The 18,405-nt window shown below is 45.6% G+C and overlaps 1 protein-coding gene across 3 annotated transcripts in view; it reads right to left on the minus strand.

Moving 5' to 3' along the window:
• WDR86 (WD repeat domain 86) overlaps positions 1–18,405 on the minus strand; it is a 237,680-nt gene that overhangs the window by 40,325 nt on the left and 178,950 nt on the right. For all 3 annotated transcript variants that reach the window (XM_063921844.1, XM_063921845.1, XM_063921846.1), the window contains one exon: positions 5,213–5,348. In XM_063921844.1, coding sequence (XP_063777914.1) covers positions 5,213–5,348 — 136 coding nt within the window. The remainder of the gene's footprint in view (positions 1–5,212; positions 5,349–18,405) is intronic.

Here is an 18,405-nt window from a genome sequence, read left to right on the forward strand (position 1 = left end):
GAGCCCCTAGTGTGCATCCAGCTCAGCCGGGCACAGAAATCTAACTGAGGCTTGGAGGAGGGTCATAGGGGGAGGAGCCAGTGCACACCATATAGTCCTAAATCTTTCTTAGATGTGCCCAGTCTCCTGCGGAGCCGACTATTCCCCATGGTCCTTACGGAGTCCCCAGCATCCACTAGGACGTCAGAGAAAATGTTAATGATGGTGACGAGAGTAATGTGTCACAACACATTCTGTTAAACCTGCTTTGTATGGGGCTGCGTGGCCCCAGGCCAGTCAGAATGACCACATTAACCCCGACCCATCGTGAAACGTACACAAAAGTGTTGGAACAGAACCTTCAATCAATGAAGAGTGTCTGGCCCAATAAATATCGTTTACTACTACATCACATAGACAGCCGGATGCGTTTGCATTGTTTACATATGGAGGAGATGACATCAGGACACATTGTGGGAAGAAATGGATTGAGGAATATGATAAAGTATTCAGGGTGCTGCCCTGGCCTCCACAAACATCAGATCACAATCCAATGGGGCGTCTGTGGTATGTGATTGAGCTACAAGTCCAATGTGCAGTCGTTTCACATCGCAATTTACAGGAGATTAAGGATTTGCTCGTAACATTCCAGATACTACAGGACACCTTCACAGGTCTTGCAGAGTCCATGCCTTAGTGGGTCAGTGCTGTTTTGGCAGCACGAGGAGCAAATGCATAATAGGCAATGTTTTAGAACATCCGTGTTTGACTACACTTCTTTATATACTTGGGACAATATGTGATTTACAATGTAATATGAATATTTTGTAAGTAGCTTGCTCTATGACAAGGACATTTTGCTTTGTCTTTTGGAACATTATTTATTATTATTATTTCATACTGGTTCCCACATAGGGGGGAATTCCAAAGTTTGTGCGCAAAAAAAAAAAAGGGGGGGGGGGGGTGTTTACTGCCAAATTTCTGCCCAATTTTTTTTTCCCGGCCAATTCAATGAAACCTTGGTGGGGTTTTTTTTGTTTGTTTTTTTGGCTTAAAAATAAATAATGCCCATTTTCGGGGGAAAACACACAGGATCTAGGATAAGTTCCCGGGCCTATGTGTTTTCACATTCGCGGTTGCGAAAAAATGGCACTTATCTGGAATTTGGTTTTGGGACCTCAGTGGGTAACGGTTTAAAATGGCCAATAAGTGTTGGCTTTGGGGCTAATTTAATTTACCCATATAATCAGAGTCATAACTACGTGTGTGCCTGGCACACTGCGCAGTTGCCCTGGGGGTGCAACTGGCCGCATCCCCCGTGACTTTACTCAGCGGCATTGTAATGAGTCAAACGGACTCATTACAAGCCGCTAGAGAGGAGCAGCAGCGCCGGAGGCAGGGGAGAAGGACGTTGAGGGAGGGGGACTCGGGAGCCACAGCAGTGCACTGTAATTGGTGGTGGAACCGCTGCAGCTGTTCCTCTTCTTCCACTGTGCGGCTGTGCGCCCCCTCCCTCTCCCCCAGTGCCTGCAGCATCGTCAATGCCCCTGGTGACCAGTCCCCACAAATTCGGATTGTACAGCGCCAAAATCGGGATTGTGTGTGCGGGAGCCGGGCGGAGGAGATCCACGGAGGCAGCGGCAGCAGGAGCTGCCCAAACGATACAGAAGAGACTGGAGGAGGGGAGGTAAAAAAGAGACAGGGCTATTACAGGTTACCGGCTGGGGTGGATGCGGGCACTGCATAGCGCCTCTATCTTCTCACCCTGCACTCTATAACCTTCCTTACATGCCATGACTGACCATCACAATGAGGAGTGAGGGGGCCAGTGTACTGTTTACCTGTGTGAGGAGGAAAGTGTTAGCAAGCACTGGCTGCCCCGGACCCTGACTGCTGTATACAGAATGAATCCCTTCCTCTGCTGTGTCATTTATATATATATATATATATATATATATATATATATATATAGAGAGAGAGAGAGAGAGAGAGAGAGAGAGAGAGAGAGAGAGAGAGAGAGAGAGAGTAGAAGTCCGGCATTCCAGAAAAGCAATGTAAATAACTGCGCCCGGTGCCCTCACTTGCCAATGCGGTACATAGAGATAGTATAGGTGCGGCACTCCAGACTTTGAAATCACAGGTTAATAAACGGACATGACTCTTAAGTCGTGATCAACGTTTCAGTTTTAGTAAAATTCCCGCTGGTGGGAAAGGCACATCGCAGGCTGTTTTAGCAGGACACTTCTAACAGGGCAAAACGCATTTTGTCATTTTTAAACCGGGCAGGGCCCGACGCCATGCTAAAACAGCCTTTAGAACTAACCACTAATGGGTGATGCGACTCCTTTTTATTCAAGTGCCCTCGAGTGGTGCCTTGATCCACACACACTATGTGTGGATCTCCCGTGCAGCCTGGAGCCGGCAGTAATGGGGTAACGATAACTGCAGCTGTGAAACTGATAGCTGCAGTGGTTGGAATGGTTAGTGCCACTAACAGTTCGCACATTGGGTGGCACATTTAAAGATGACAACGTGGACAATTACAGGGGCGCATAGCACCTCCGCCATGTAGCACACACTGCCGCAGTCATACATGGGGAGAAGCGGTATCAGCACACATAACGCGCACTGATACCACTTCTTCCCCATAATGCCGTTTCATACATCTATCCCTGAATGCGGAACCAACCTCTCAACAATGCCACCTACCACCCTCTACATAACTAATTGTTCCTACACTTTACTGCCCCAAAACCTGCTATACCAGTAGAGAGAGCTGTGGCACAGGCTATCTACAGTTTATTAATGCTGGCATTGAGCAGGGTGCTGTGTAGCAATTTATGAACTGGACACATAATCAACGCTGGCAGTGAGGAAGGGATTAGGTCATATGTATTACTACTGGCAATGCATGCAGAGATTTATGTCACATGCTATTATCATTAAGCAAAGATGGCAGCTACATATGTATGCAATTACAGTGTGGAAATTTATTGCATGCTGGTTATATTCAACCAAGGCTGGCTATGAAGCAAGTTGTGTGAAACTAGGGATTATGTTGGATAATATTATTTATAGATTTATGTTATACACTATTTCTATATGAATCAATGCAGGCGGTCAGTAATGTAAGCAGCCACAGTGGAGAGATATCCCATGCTATGTGGGTTTGGACGGTATCTTTTGTATGCTTGTACTGTAGTTCCATACAGGTTTAGTATATTTTGTCTTCATGAGAATGCTGTCATGGTCATGGCGGCAGTGGATGTCGACAGATTCTTCATGGCGACACTGATGAAAGGTTGATAATGTGGTTTTCAGGTAAGTCTATACCTAACCGTAACCACTAACACTAAGCCCTAACCCTAATGCTAACCCCTAACACTAACCCTAAATAATAACCCCTAAACCTTACCCTAATGCTAATGTTATGCATAATTCTGAATTTCATAGTTATTCCTACAGCATTCAAGGTATGAGGAGAAGTTTGCCGGACGCAGGTGAAGACAGCAGACAACACATGCAGGCAGGTGTTTATGCTTTGTTGTGGATCAATATTTTCCTTTGTGTTTGGTTTTTTTTTTTATGGAGAGGGTCCTCTGCAGGGCAAAGGTGTCTGCTGCTACTGCTACCAAGAATTAGATGCTACCGTGGGGCTGCTATTCATGGGCTGGGGGTGTTGATTGATAGCTTGCCTTCTGTCCAGGGCCGTCTAACAGCATTGTAGGCCCTGGGCAAAGCAATGCACTGGGGTCCCTATCCACCCATTCATGAGAATAAATTAAAAAAATATCATAACTTCTCCACAAGCTTCCATACAGTTAATGGCTGTCAACAGTCTAATTGGTGGATAGCACCAGCCATCTACTAATCAGCATGCTCACAGCCATTCACTGTCTGGCTGCAGGTTGGAAGGCAAGTAGAGAATTCCGCCTGCCCACATTGACGGTGTATATGCACAATCAGAACCAGAGTGGCTGGGTAGCATTCTCTACCTGCCTCACAAGAAGCTCTGGAAGCACCAGCCTGTCACTGCTTGAAGGCCCCAAGAATCGTGAGGCCGTGGGCAGCTGCCTAGTGTGCCCATACGTTAAGATGGCCCTTCTTCTGACCCTCCAGTGTTGGCTGATCTAGGTGAATTACGGTAATAAATACCGGCAAGAGTTGATGACAATTTTTACACCATCATTGAATCTTTATCATTCGTGTTTTTTCATTCAGTTGACAGAGGAAAGTATACGGCCAATAGCTTTCCTTCTGTTGGAGGTGTTATTCCTTGACATTTATAGCTATTGACCCAGCAAGAGGCCGTTACAGTGAGCCCAATATATTTAGCCTGAGTTTTCTATCTTCTGGGCCCACTAACAGGTGCTCCTACAGTACATGTGCATTTAATTTACTGAGCATGCTGAGAAGGAAGACCTCAGGGTCTCAGTCCGAGGTGGGAAATGTGGTTCTGCTACTGAATAGTAGCTATTATCTTAGTCACAGCTGTCTTTGCCGTGATGATATTCGCTATTCACGATGGACTATGCCTAAACTATAGATACAGACACACTCTACTAAAGGATGTAATCATAACTTCCATGATGTCTCCACTTCAGTGATGACTACACTCAGGACATGACTCACACAAAAATATGTCAGATGCAGGAGGCGAGGGCACATTTGTTGCACAATGACTATGGAGAGCTTACGGATGTGATAACTATGTGACTGGACCCTAGGCATCCCTGCAGATCAGGCATATTTAACTTGTTTAGGGTTAGGTGCTGGTCCTGCCCTACCTCTGAGACTACCAGGATATGTACACTAGGAATGTCCCTGTATTACTGGGAAGAGTGGAGCGAGTCAGCCACAGTGATCCTGGTACGTATGTATGTATGTATGTTTAGTATGGTGAAAGGTACATACTGATGTGTCCTCATACAGCTAGCCTCAATACGTCATGCAAAGTGAGACATCCACCAAGAGTGAGCCGTGCCAAGTTCTGTAGCATGTTTGGTGCTATAGTGCATGAGTACATATCTGTATACTCTCCGCAGTCATGTATTTGTTCCATGGTGAAGCTCTCTTGTGAGAAAGCTGCTACTTAAGTCATATTTAACACAAGATTTATATTTTCTTCCTACCAGAAACACAGCGTACACAACTTTACATGGATTTTACAGTAGCCTGCGGATTGTGAAGATAATGGCATAACAACAGACAGGGAACAGAAAAAGTGACTTACATGTCCCGGCATGGTATTTCAAAGTGCTAACGCTGTGTTTGTGAGATTTGTAGGTCCGGGCACATTCACCAGTGTCAGACAACCAGCATTTTGCCGTCCGGTCCACACTCCCAGAATATAAATGTCGTCCAACCATCTACAAGAAGAAAGACACTGTCATACCTCATATTTACAGCTATCAGATACCAATAGATGGAGGGGACTATAAAGCCACAAGGTCAGAGATCACCATTCATTTATAACTATCCAAAATTAACACACAAAGAAACATCAGCTATAAAACAGTGCCGATTGCTTTGTGACGTGTTATAATACTCTGTGAGACTGAGCTCAGTTGGCTCCTGTGGGTGCCACAAGATGTTTCCCAGTAGCTCAGTGAGTACGCTCTGAGCACTACGTAATCACAATCATTTATATAGCGCACATGAATTATGCTGCGCTTTACGGTGGTCATTCACATCAGTCACTGCTGCAGTGCTGCTTATAATCAATATTTGCTGCCACATATACACACTAGGGTTAATTAATAACTTACTAGTATATTTTTGGTTTTGTGGGAGTAAGCTAGAGTACCCAGGGGAACCCCACACAAATATGAGAACATACAAACTCAACAGAAACAGCAGCCTGTTGTAAACAAACCCTTTACCACAGTCCACAAGTCAATGTGCCACCTTGCTGCCCACAGCAAAGACAGCTCATTCAATAATACTCCTGAGTATTCCACTGTTACCTAAATAATGACTAACATGCAGAGATGTAAACACCACTATCCTTAGTAGCCAACCATGGTCAGCATTTTCTACAATTGTGGCTGTCAAAGTCTATTAAATACTTAGGTATTCAAATCACAAAGAAGTATGACCAATTATACAATACAAACTACATGCCCATTAAAGAGGACTTAACTAGGCCCCTTTTGTATATTCTGGACTGGATGAATAAACTCAGTTAAAAGAAATATTTTTCCCAGGCTGCTCAAACACTCTCAATAGTGGTTCCAGCTTCCTATCTTCATACGGTTCAATCTTTGTGTGGTGCATTTGTATGGTCGAACAAAAAGCCTAGACATTGTTGGGCCTGTTTGGCAAAATCTGTGGTTAATGGAGGTCTGGGCCTCCCTATTTTTGAACATTATGTCTAAGCTACACAATTAAGTTACATCATGTTGTGGCATACAGACGAGGGATGTAAAAAATGGGTGATCCTGGAGGGTGACCTGACTGGAAACCAGTTAGCAGGGTTTTTACCTTGGCTCCCCCCACCAGCCTGGGTACATGAGGTTCCCTGTGTTACTGCCATTCTAAAAGTCTGAGACAGATTGAACTAGCACATTATCCATCCCCTCTTGACTCCCCTTTGGTGTCATCCTCATTTTCCCCTGGGTTGCATGGGTACATACATGATGCAGTATACTAACTGGGGTTCCCTCTGCTTTGACAGCAAATACGACACCAACAAAACAAAACAATGCATCTACCTTTTTTGTGTTGACCATTTTCTACCTTTTATCCGTTGACCTAAATAGGGTGGATACCCACTCAGACAACCCACTTCGTTTGAACACCTTTGCATTTATGATCTTGGGAGCAGAGGATCCATCTCAATCCTCTATTCTCTCCTAGTTGCTCAACCCACTTCCTTTAAGGAACTATTTGAACAGGCCTGGGAAAAAGGGCTTACGGTTATGTCTAGTGGAGGAAGCGCTGGGCAGACATCTGACAATCGGTAGCTAAAACCTCCATTAATACCAATATCAATGAAAATTTGTATAAGCTGGTATATATATGGTACCTGAAAGACTGCATTCTATATTCCTGATGTCCTCAGATTTATGCTGGGAATAGGGGTAGCTACATGCATATGAGCTGTGAATGTCCCATGATTTCCAAATTGAAGGGATGAAGTCCTTTACTTAGCAGGCAGCATGATCAGATTTATCCCTCCTATGGACCTACTACATGTACTACTGTGCAAACCAATGAAAGAGGTCCCTAAGCCACAGAATAAACTTTGTACCCACATATATAATGGAGATAACCACCCCCCCTAATAAGGTTTGGTAGTCTCTCTCATTCGAGTACATTACCGCCCCCCGTCATGATACTGTAGATACAGTGAGCGGGATGTACTAAGCGGAAAATGCGGTAAATCCCCTGTTTACCGCATTTTCCTGATGTACTATCCCCCGGCCGACAGGTCAGCGCCGTGGCGGGGTTCGCCAGCTTTAGCTGGCGATAGTCCATAGAAGCCTATGGGCTTCTCTCCGCGGCGCTGTGTGAGGGATCCGATCGGATCCCTCCCAGCATGCCCTGCGGCCGCCCCCGTCACCCCGCGCATGCGCAGACTGACTTCTGGGGCCGAATCCCGGAAGTCAGGCTGCCGCTGTGCATCGCGGAGTACAGCTCTTATCGGTAGAGCTGTCCTCTGCAATGCTGATCGCATATGTTAGTACATATGCGATCAGCATCGTGGCGCAGGGCGGCGATGGGCGGCGATGTACATTTGTACATCCCGCCCAAGTTTCATGCAGTTTGGGATCCTGGTTCACTCACTTTAACAGACAGCTACTGGTATTACTTACATTTATTCTCAGAGCGACCATATCGTACTGCTTTGTAATCACAGTCTTCAACATCACCTCATACTACACATAGCTGATAGCTCATACTATGCAGCGCTTGTATTAGTTGTTGCCTGTCCTTTTCTCCCATCCCCTCTTTACCCACCCCTAGTTTTTATTTGTTAAAGGTTTTTTCTAAAAAATAACCTCATACATGAAAATAGTAGTATGACATTCTTTTATTGTACAGTAATTATCACATGTCATAACTGTTGTTTATTTTTGATGTTAACTTTACATGCTATGTAAGTCATTGGCTCTGTTATCAGTTTGCCTTTTGTGTTAATAAAGAGATTACAAATATTGCAGATCACTACAAATACCATATGTAAAAATAAGAATTTACTTACCGATAATTCTATTTCTCGTAGTCCGTAGTGGATGCTGGGGACTCCGTCAGGACCATGGGGAATAGCGGCTCCGCAGGAGACAGGGCACAAAAATAAAGCTTTAGGATTAGGTGGTGTGTACTGGCTCCTCCCCCTATGACCCTCCTCCAAGCCTCAGTTAGGATACTGTGCCCGGACGAGCGTACACAATAAGGAAGGATATTGAATCCCGGGTAAGACTCATACCAGCCACACCAATCACACCGTATAACTTGTGATCTGAACCCAGTTAACAGTATGACAAACGTAGGAGCCTCTGAACAGACGGCTCACAACAATAACAACCCGAATTTGTTTGTAACAATAACTATGTACAAGTATTGCAGACAATCCGCACTTGGGATGGGCGCCCAGCATCCACTACGGACTACGAGAAATAGAATTATCGGTAAGTAAATTCTTATTTTCTCTAACGTCCTAAGTGGATGCTGGGGACTCCGTCAGGACCATGGGGATTATACCAAAGCTCCCAAACGGGCGGGAGAGTGCGGATGACTCTGCAGCACCGAATGAGAGAACTCAAGGTCCTCCTCAGCCAGGGTATCAAATTTGTAGAATTTTGCAAACGTGTTTGCCCCTGACCAAGTAGCAGCTCGGCAGAGTTGTAATGCCGAGACCCCCCGGGCAGCCGCCCAGGATGAGCCCACTTTCCTTGTGGAATGGGCCTTGACAGATTTAGGTTGTGGCAAGCCTGCCACAGAATGTGCAAGTTGAATTGTGCTACAAATCCAACGAGCAATCGTCTGCTTAGAAGCAGGAGCACCCATCTTGTTGGGTGCATACAATATAAACAGTGAGTCAGACTTTCTGACTCCCGCCGTTCTTGAAATATATATTTTCAATGCCCGGACCACGTCCAACAACTTGGAATCCTCCAAATCGTTAGTAGCCGCAGGCACCACAATAGGCTGGTTCAGGTGAAACGCTGACACCACCTTAGGCAGAAAATGAGGACGCGTCCGCAGTTCTGCCCTGTCCGTATGGAAAATCAGATATGGGCTCTTATATGATAAAGCCGCCAATTCTGATACTCTCCTGGCTGAAGCCAGGGCCAGTAGCATGGTTACTTTCCATGTAAGATACTTCTCCAAGACTACATTAAGATCCCACGGTGCCACTGGGGGCACAACCGGGGGCTGTATATGTAGTACTCCTTTTACAAAAGTCTGGACTTCAGGAACTGAAGCCAATTCTTTCTGGAAGAAAATCGACAGGGCCGAAATTTGAACCTTAATGGACCCCAATTTGAGGCCCATAGACAATCCTGTTTGCAGGAAATGTAGGAATCGACCCAGTTGAAATTCCTCCGTGGGGGCCTTCCTGGCCTCAGACCACGCAACATATTTCCTCCAAATGCAGTGATAATGTTGTGCAGTCACCTCCTTCCTGGCTTTTACCAGTGTAGGAATGACCTCTTCCGGAATGCCTTTTTCCCTTAGAATTCGGCGTTCAACCGCCATGCCGTCAAACGCAGCCGCGGTAAGTCTTGGAATAGACACGGTCCCTGCTGAAGCAGGTCCCGTCTTAGAGGTAGAGGCCACGGATCCTCCGTGAGCATCTCTTGAAGTTCCGGGTACCAAGTTCTTCTTGGCCAATCCGGAGCCACTAGTATCGTTCTTACTCCCTTTTGCCGTATAATTCTCAGTACTTTTGGTATGAGAGGCAGAGGAGGGAACACATACACTGAATGGAACACCCACGGTGTTACCAGAGCGTCCACAGCTATTGCCTGAGGGTCTCTTGACCTGGCGCAATACCTGTCCAGTTTTTTGTTGAGGCGGGACGCCATCATATCCACCATTGGTTTTTCCCAACGGTTCACAATCATGTGGAAGACTTCTGGATGAAGTCCCCACTCTCCCGGGTGTAGATCGTGTCTGCTGAGGAAGTCTGCTTCCCAGTTGTCCACTCCCGGAATGAATACTGCTGACAGTGCTATCACATGATCTTCCGCCCAGCGAAGAATCCTTGCAGCTTCTGCCATTGCTGTCCTGCTTCTTGTGCCGCCCTGTCTGTTTACGTGGGCGACTGCCGTGATGTTGTCCGACTGGATCAACACCGGCTGACCCTGAAGCAGGGGTTTTGCCAGACGTAGAGCATTGTAAATCGCTCTTAGCTCCAGTATATTTATGTGAAGAGACATCTCCAGGTTTGACCATACTCCCTGGAAGTTTCTTCCCTGTGTGACCGCTCCCCAGCCTCTCAGACTGGCATCCGTGGTCACCAGGACCCAGTCCTGTATGCCGAATCTGCGGCCCTCTAACAGATGAGCACTCTGCAACCACCACAGAAGAGACACCCTTGTCCGTGGCGATAAGGTTATCCGCTGATGCATCTGCAGATGTGATCCGGACCATTTGTCCAGCAGATCCCACTGAAAGTTTGTGCGTGGAATCTGCCGAATGGAATCGCTTCGTAAGAAGCCACCATCTTTCCCAGGACTCTTGTGCATTGATGCACAGACACTTTCCCTGGTTTTAGGAGGTTCCTGACAAGTTCGGATAACTCCCTGGCTTTCTCCTCCGGAAGAAACACCTTTTTCTGAACCGTGTCCAGAATCATTCCCAGGAACAGCAGACGTGTCGTCGGGGTCAACTGAGATTTTGGAAAATTCAGAATCCACCCGTGTTGTTGCAGCACTAGTCGGGTTAGTGCTACTCCGTCCTCCAGCTGTTCTCTGGACCTTGCCCTTATCAGGAGATCGTCCAAGTAAGGGATAATTAATACGCCTCTTCTTCGCAGAAGAATCATCATTTCGGCCATTACCTTGGTAAAGACCCGAGGTGCCGTGGATAATCCAAATGGCAGCGTCTGAAACTGATAATGACAGTTTTGCACCACGAACCTGAGGTACCCTTGATGTGAAGGGCAAATTGGGACATGCAGGTAAGCATCCTTTATGTCCAGGGACACCATAAAGTCCCCTTCTTCCAGATTCGCTATCACTGCTCTGAGTGACTCCATCTTGAACTTGAATTTTTGTATGTACAGGTTCAAAGATTTCAGATTTAGAATAGGTCTTACCGAGCCGTCCGGCTTCGGTACCACAAATAGCGTGGAGTAATACCCCTTTCCCTGTTGTAGGAGGGGTACCTTGACTATCACCTGCTGAGAAAACAGCTTGTGAATGGCTTCCAATACCGTCGCCCTGTCTGAGGGAGACGTTGGCAAAGCAGACTTTAGGAACCTGCGAGGGGGAGACTTCTCGAATTCCAACCTGTAACCCTGAGATACTACCTGCAGGATCCAGGGGTCCACCTGTGAGCAAGCCCACTGTGCGCTGAAATTCTTGAGTCGACCCCCCACCGCTCCTGAGTCCGCTTGTAAGGCCCCAGCGTCATGCTGAGGGCTTTGCAGAACCCTGAGAGGGCTTCTGTTCCTGGGCAGGGGCTGCTTGCTGCCCTCTCTTACCCCTTCCTCTGCCCCGAGGCAGATATGACTGTCCTTTTGTCCGCTTGTTCTTATAGGACCGAAAGGACTGCGGCTGAAAAGACGGTGTCTTTTTCTGTTGGGAGGGGGTCTGAGGTAAAAAGGTGGATTTTCCGGCAGTTGCCGTGGCCACCAGATCCGATAGACCGACGCCAAATAATTCCTCCCCTTTATACAGCAATACTTCCATATGTCGTTTGGAATCCGCATCACCTGACCACTGTCGCGTCCATAAACTCCTTCTGGCAGATATGGACATCGCATTTACTCTCGATGCCAGAGTGCAAATATCTCTCTGAGCATCTCGCATATAAAGGAAAGCATCCTTTAATTGCTCTATAGTCAATAAAATACTGTCCCTATCCAGGGTATCAATATTTTCAGTCAGGGAATCCAACCAGATGACCCCAGCACTGCACATCCAGGCTGAGGCGATGGCTGGTCGCAGTATAACACCAGTATGTGTGTATATACTTTTTAGGGTAGTTTCCAGTCTCCTATCAGCTGGATCCCTGAGGGCGGCCGTATCAGGAGACGGTAACGCCACTTGTTTTGATAAGCGTGTGAGCGCCTTATCCACCCTAGGGGGTGTTTCCCAGCGCGCCCTAACCTCTGGCGGGAAAGGGTATAATGCTAATAACTTTTTTGAAATTAGCACTTTTCTATCTGGGTTAACCCACGCTTCATCACATACATCATTTAATTCCTCTGATTCAGGAAAAACTACAGGTAGTTTTTTCACCCCCCACATAATACCCCTTTTTGTGGTACTTGCAGTATCAGAGATATGCAAGGCCTCCTTCATTGCCGTGATCATATAACGTGTGGCCCTACTTGAAAATACGTTTGTTTCATCACCGTCGACACTAGATTCAGTGTCTGTGTCTGGGTCTGTGTCGACCGACTGAGGTAAAGGGCGCTTTACAGCCCCTGACGGTGTCTGAGACGCCTGGGCAGGTACTAACTGGTTTGCCGGCCGTCTCATGTCGTCAACTGATTTTTGTAATGTGCTGACATTATCACGTAATTCCATAAACAAAGCCATCCATTCCGGTGTCGACTCCCTGGGGGGTGACATCACCATTATCGGCAATTGCTCTGCCTCCACACCAACATCGTCCTCATACATGTCGACACACACGTACCGACACACAGCAGACACACAGGGAATGCTCTTATCGAAGACAGGACCCCACTAGCCCTTTGGGGAGACAGAGGGAGAGTTTGCCAGCACACACCCAAGCGCTATAATATATATGGGAACAACCTTATATAAGTGTTGTTCCTTATAGCAGCTTAAATATATCAAAATATCGCCAAAAAATGCCCCCCCTCTCTGTTTTACCCTGTTTCTGTAGTGCAGTGCAGGGGAGAGTCCTGGGAGCCTTCCTCACAGCGGAGCGGAGCAGGAAAATGGCGCTGTGTGCTGAGGAGAATAAGCCCCGCCCCCTATTTCGGCGGGCTTTTCTCCCGGAGTTTTAGATATCTGGCATGGGTTAAATACATACATATAGCCTCAATGGCTATATGTGATGTATTCTTTTGCCATAAAGGTATTAAATATTGCTGCCCAGGGCGCCCCCAGCAGCGCCCTGCACCCTCCGTGACCGCTTGGTGTGAAGTGTGTGACAACAATGGCGCACAGCTGCAGTGCTGTGCGCTACCTTCATGAAGACTGAAGAGCCTTCTGCCGCCTGTTTCCGGACCTTCAATCTTCAGCATCTGTAAGGGGGGTCGGCGGCGCGGCTCCGGGACGAACCCCAGGGTGAGACCTGTGTTCCGACTCCCTCTGGAGCTAATGGTGTCCAGTAGCCTAAGAATCCAATCCATCCTGCACGCAAGTGAGTTGAAATTCTCTCCCCTAAGTCCCTCGATGCAGTGAGCCTGTTGCCAGCAGGACTCACTGAAAATAAAAAACCTAAAAACTTTTTCTAAGCAGCTCTTTAGGAGAGCCACCTAGATTGCACCCTGCTCGGACGGGCACAAAAACCTAACTGAGGCTTGGAGGAGGGTCATAGGGGGAGGAGCCAGTACACACCACCTAATCCTAAAGCTTTATTTTTGTGCCCTGTCTCCTGCGGAGCCGCTATTCCCCATGGTCCTGACGGAGTCCCCAGCATCCACTTAGGACGTTCGAGAAATAACGTTTAAAGACATGCTCTTCTGGGGTCAAGTTTTGGGATCTGCCCTGCTGTTGGCCAATGACCTCATTTATATAGTCACACAAATTATTCCCTACAGCAGTGGTTCCCAAACTTTTCTGAATCACGGCGCCGAGAGTATCAGAATTTCTTTCACGGCACCCTTAGGCCAAAAGCTTCTTATTGAGAAATTTAGAAAGAAATATTAAATTAAGTAAATAGTGTTTATTTGTCATCCCTAGTTTCAGTTGTGTGGTGAGGGACAGGATTTGTTTCTGTTTGTCCACATAGCTTATGATTGACAGCCACAAGCACTGGTTTTGCCTATTACATTGACCATAAATAATTTGAATTGGTCCTGAACCACCAACCTGGGGCACCCCTGCAAGTGTCCTGAGGTACCCCAGGGTGCACAATTTGAGATCTACTTTCCTACAGCATCCCTAGTACCAATAGTAACACTGATTACGGAGGAACAAAAACAGAGTGGTAAAGAGCAAGAAAGGGGTAGAACAGACATGGGCACAGCTAATGTCCTCCTGGTGCCCCCAGGTAGAGGGATGGTTAGCATAATGATGAATCCTAGAATTGGAGCAAGCTGACGATGTATAACCAAACAGACCCAGAGCAGTGTTAATTACATTGACGAAAATCTAGACTAAAACTAATCGTAGACGAAGGTTTTTTCATTACTAAATTATAGCGATAACGAAAACAGGAGATTCATCATAATAACGAAAATGATGACAAAATATTAGTCACTGAAGCCTGACAAATAATGATGAGGCAAAAAAGCTGGGTCTATTTCGTTTGAACGCCGCAGGCCCCGTCCGCAGGTCTCGCGATAGTATGTAACTACCCAGGAAGCACTGCAGGACGCTGGAAGTGGGATACGGGACTCGTGGCCTGGTGTGACTGGAGTGTAGATTCGGAGTGGGGAAAAGTGAGTCACTGTGACCGGACGGACAGACAAGAGGCTGAGGCTGCTTTCACAATTTCAAGCAGCACCGGCGCCAGAGCACTGACCGGGAGTCTTACTCAGGAGTGGGACATTCTTTTAAGTTTAACACCATTTCAGGCCGAGTAAGAAACGAAAGAATGACTCTGTGGCATGATGTATAATGTGAACTGGGGCGGAGGGGCATGATGCACATATAGTGTATGGCATATAATATGGGGCAGCCAGGGGCATGCACAGGCCGTGTTGCATATCTAGATAGATAGATAGATAGATAGATAGATAGATAGATAGATAGATAGACAGACAGTGTGTTGCAGTGGCATGTATAATGTGAACTGGGGCAAGGGGGCATGCACATACAGTGTGTGGCTATATATATATATATATATATATTTTTTTTTTTTTTTTATTGCGGTGGCATGTACAATGTGAACTGGGGCAGGGGGGGCAAGGCATATGTATTGTAAAACTGAAAGAAAGACACAGTGTATTATTTCCAGTGAGGATGGAGTGCTGTGTGGAATTAAGATGGCTGGAAAAACACTACAAATTTGAAGAGACACTTGAAGACACGCCATCCTTCAGTGTTTTCTAAAATAAATATGACTTGTATGTGTTGATTGATCGATATTTCAATAACATAACATTGCCCAAGGAAACCTGTCATATATCGGCCTGCCCTGCATGTACTGTGATCAATTCCAATCCAGTCGCACAGGCACAGCAGTGTTGGACAGGGGTCAGGAGGAGGAGAATGTGGAAGTGAAGAAAGAGAAAATATGTGTGAAGTTGTAAGGACTGTAGGCTGGGTATGTAATTAGATAGCCTGTGAAGCGTATGTCAGTGGTTCTGGAATTTGATAAGCTGCCCTGAGGAGGTGAGTTTTCACTTTTCAGGAAATGCTTAAACTTGAAGGTTGAGTTGAGAGACTAGTAGGAGAGTCTTATTAAGTGTGTGGATGATTGAATGCAATCTGTGACAAATTGTAACATGATTTTGAGTCAAAACATATTGAATGTGGGGAACAAAAGGACAATTCAGAGAGAGTCAAGGATGACACCACCTAGCAGCGGGCTTGTGGTGTTTACTGTATAGAGTTAACAACAGTTCAGTGGGTCAGTTCAGGGCAGCATTCAGTGACGTGTACCAATACAGATAGTGATAATAAATCTGGGGAGGAACATTGTCCACATAGACTGATTATGAAGTAATTCAATGGGCTCGGCTGTACCAATATTATAAAACACTTCTTTAAACCTCTAGATTCCGGAGACTATCGCTGTACAGAAAATAGGCTGGGGACGAAAATAAACAACAGACAACTCTTCCGAATGTGATTGCTTTGGCTTCAAAGTACCATCCAGATGCAAAAGAACAACAAACTAAAGAGAGTGCTCTAGCCTTGTGGATAGGTCGTAGTGGTCTGCCAGCCTGGACAGTGAGAGAATAAAACAGTTGATTTTATCAGTATGTACATTTTAATGGTATGTATATATGTACATTAATTTTTACATCTTGTGTGAACTTCAACTACTACTAGTGCTTTAATTAGATAACAATTTTATTCTTGAATTGATATTTACAGAAATTAAATTACCTGCTGTGAAGGAAATATCATTGTGTTGCACTTGTTTGTTGTGACCTAGATTACTAAACACACAGTGAAAGGCATACAAAGTACTCAAGGGAATAATAGAGAAATGTGCTTCAATAAACTGCAAAGTTATGACTAAAACATTGACTAAAATTAGATTAAAATGTTAACTGAGATCCACTGACTAAATCTTGACTAAGACGAAAAGAAAAAAAAAAGACTAAAATGTGACTTATAAATTTTAAGAAAGTGACTAAGACTAAAACTAAATTTAAAATCCTTGACAAAATTAACACTGACCCAGACCAAGGAAAACCATTTTGCAATGTTCTCATGTCTTCTTTGAACTAGCTGCAGTCAGATAAAGCCCAGTTCAGGTCAGCCTGTGGAAATACTCCAACCGTGTATTTGTCAATATTATCACATGTAGCATGCAGTCATATACATCATTTGTTTTCATTCCATCTCCAAGACAAAGATCTGTTCCAGCCAATAACAGCTGATTTTAAGTGCAAGTGATTTTAAGCGGCCCACACTGAGAAAATACCCTGGGTTTTTTAGACTGGAATAACATCAGCCAGATGAGTGTTTTTCTTTTCTTTTATATTGTTTAAAATAATCTAAGAGGATAGAATTACAGAGGCTCATCTGCCAGGACCTACGGGTGACCTGCACATTTAAAATTCAATTTAACATCAAATTATACTTTAAAACCACTTCACCTATAAATGATCGACAATCATAACAATTTAAGGCTCCCATAATATGGAAAACAAAATCCAACAACACGGGACACCCACGTAATCCAATCTCCTTTAACACCATAAAATTCAACCATTACATCAGTTTAGGTTCCAAATAAAGTTCACCAGGAGTTTAAAATATGGGAAAGTGAGTACTGTAACATATAAACGTGTCTGTTTTGGGAAAACAAGGTGCCTGACCCCCTACAATTATGGCATGTGTCATATTATATTTAGCTTACATAAATGAAGTGGATTCAGAATTTATTTTTTCTAAGGAAAAATGGGGTCCTTCTTTTCTCAGCATATGGGAAAATATATATTTATTACTTGGATACTTGGTGAAATAATGTGATAAAGAAACGGTGTAGTGGAAGCACAGAGTGGGGTATATTTACTAAAGAGCGGGTTTATAGAAGTGGAGAAGCTGCCCATAGCAACCAATTAGTTTCTAGCTAATATCTTCTAAATGGTGCTAGATAAAGGGTGGTCTCCAGTATGCCGGCTGTCGGGATCCCGGCGCACAGTATACCGGCGCCGGGATCCCGACAGCCGGCATGTCGACACTTATTCTCCCTCGTGGGGGTCCACGACCCCCCTGGAGGGAGAATACAATAGCATGGCGCGCCACCGTGCCCGCAGCGTGGCGAGCCCGCAAGGGGCTCATTTGCGCTCGCCACACTGTCGGTATGCCGGCGGTCGGTATGCCGGCGGTCGGGCTCCCGGCGCCGGTATGCTGGTCGCCGGGAGCCCGACCGCCGGCATACCATACTACACCCCTAGATAAATGGTAAGTAGTATCCTATTGAATGCTATGGACAATATCTGCACTTCTATAAACCCGCACTTTAGTAAATGTACCCCACAGACTCTGGACTCTCCACTACAATTTTATTTTGTCAGGATGACCACAGACCAGTAACCATTACACAGTAAATGTTCATGGCCCTGTAACTAACAGAGATTTACTCCACCAGTCGCCAGCCAGCTTTTCCGGTATCTGTCATACAGTTAAATGGCCCAGACTGTCTTTTTATACCTTAGACTCCACCTCCCGCTCCCAGACTGACAGGCAAATTACACTCCCACCTTGCCTTCTTAAGGAAGTATCTCACAGCTGCTCTGTTTTGATCAGTCACATGTACCAGGCTGCAGGGGAGAAATACATTGAAATCAGCAAGCAGGTAAGACACCAAATGCATGACTTCCCTTGGCTTAATAGCTTAACATTCCTGGTTCCTATGCAGCACACTGTTCCTATTGCCAAAATACAGTAGTTAAAAGGAGAAATAAAAGGAAAAATACACGTACGA

Source organism: Pseudophryne corroboree, chromosome 5 (assembly GCF_028390025.1).
Source record: "Pseudophryne corroboree isolate aPseCor3 chromosome 5, aPseCor3.hap2, whole genome shotgun sequence".
In the NCBI taxonomy this organism is placed as follows: domain Eukaryota; kingdom Metazoa; phylum Chordata; class Amphibia; order Anura; family Myobatrachidae; genus Pseudophryne; species Pseudophryne corroboree.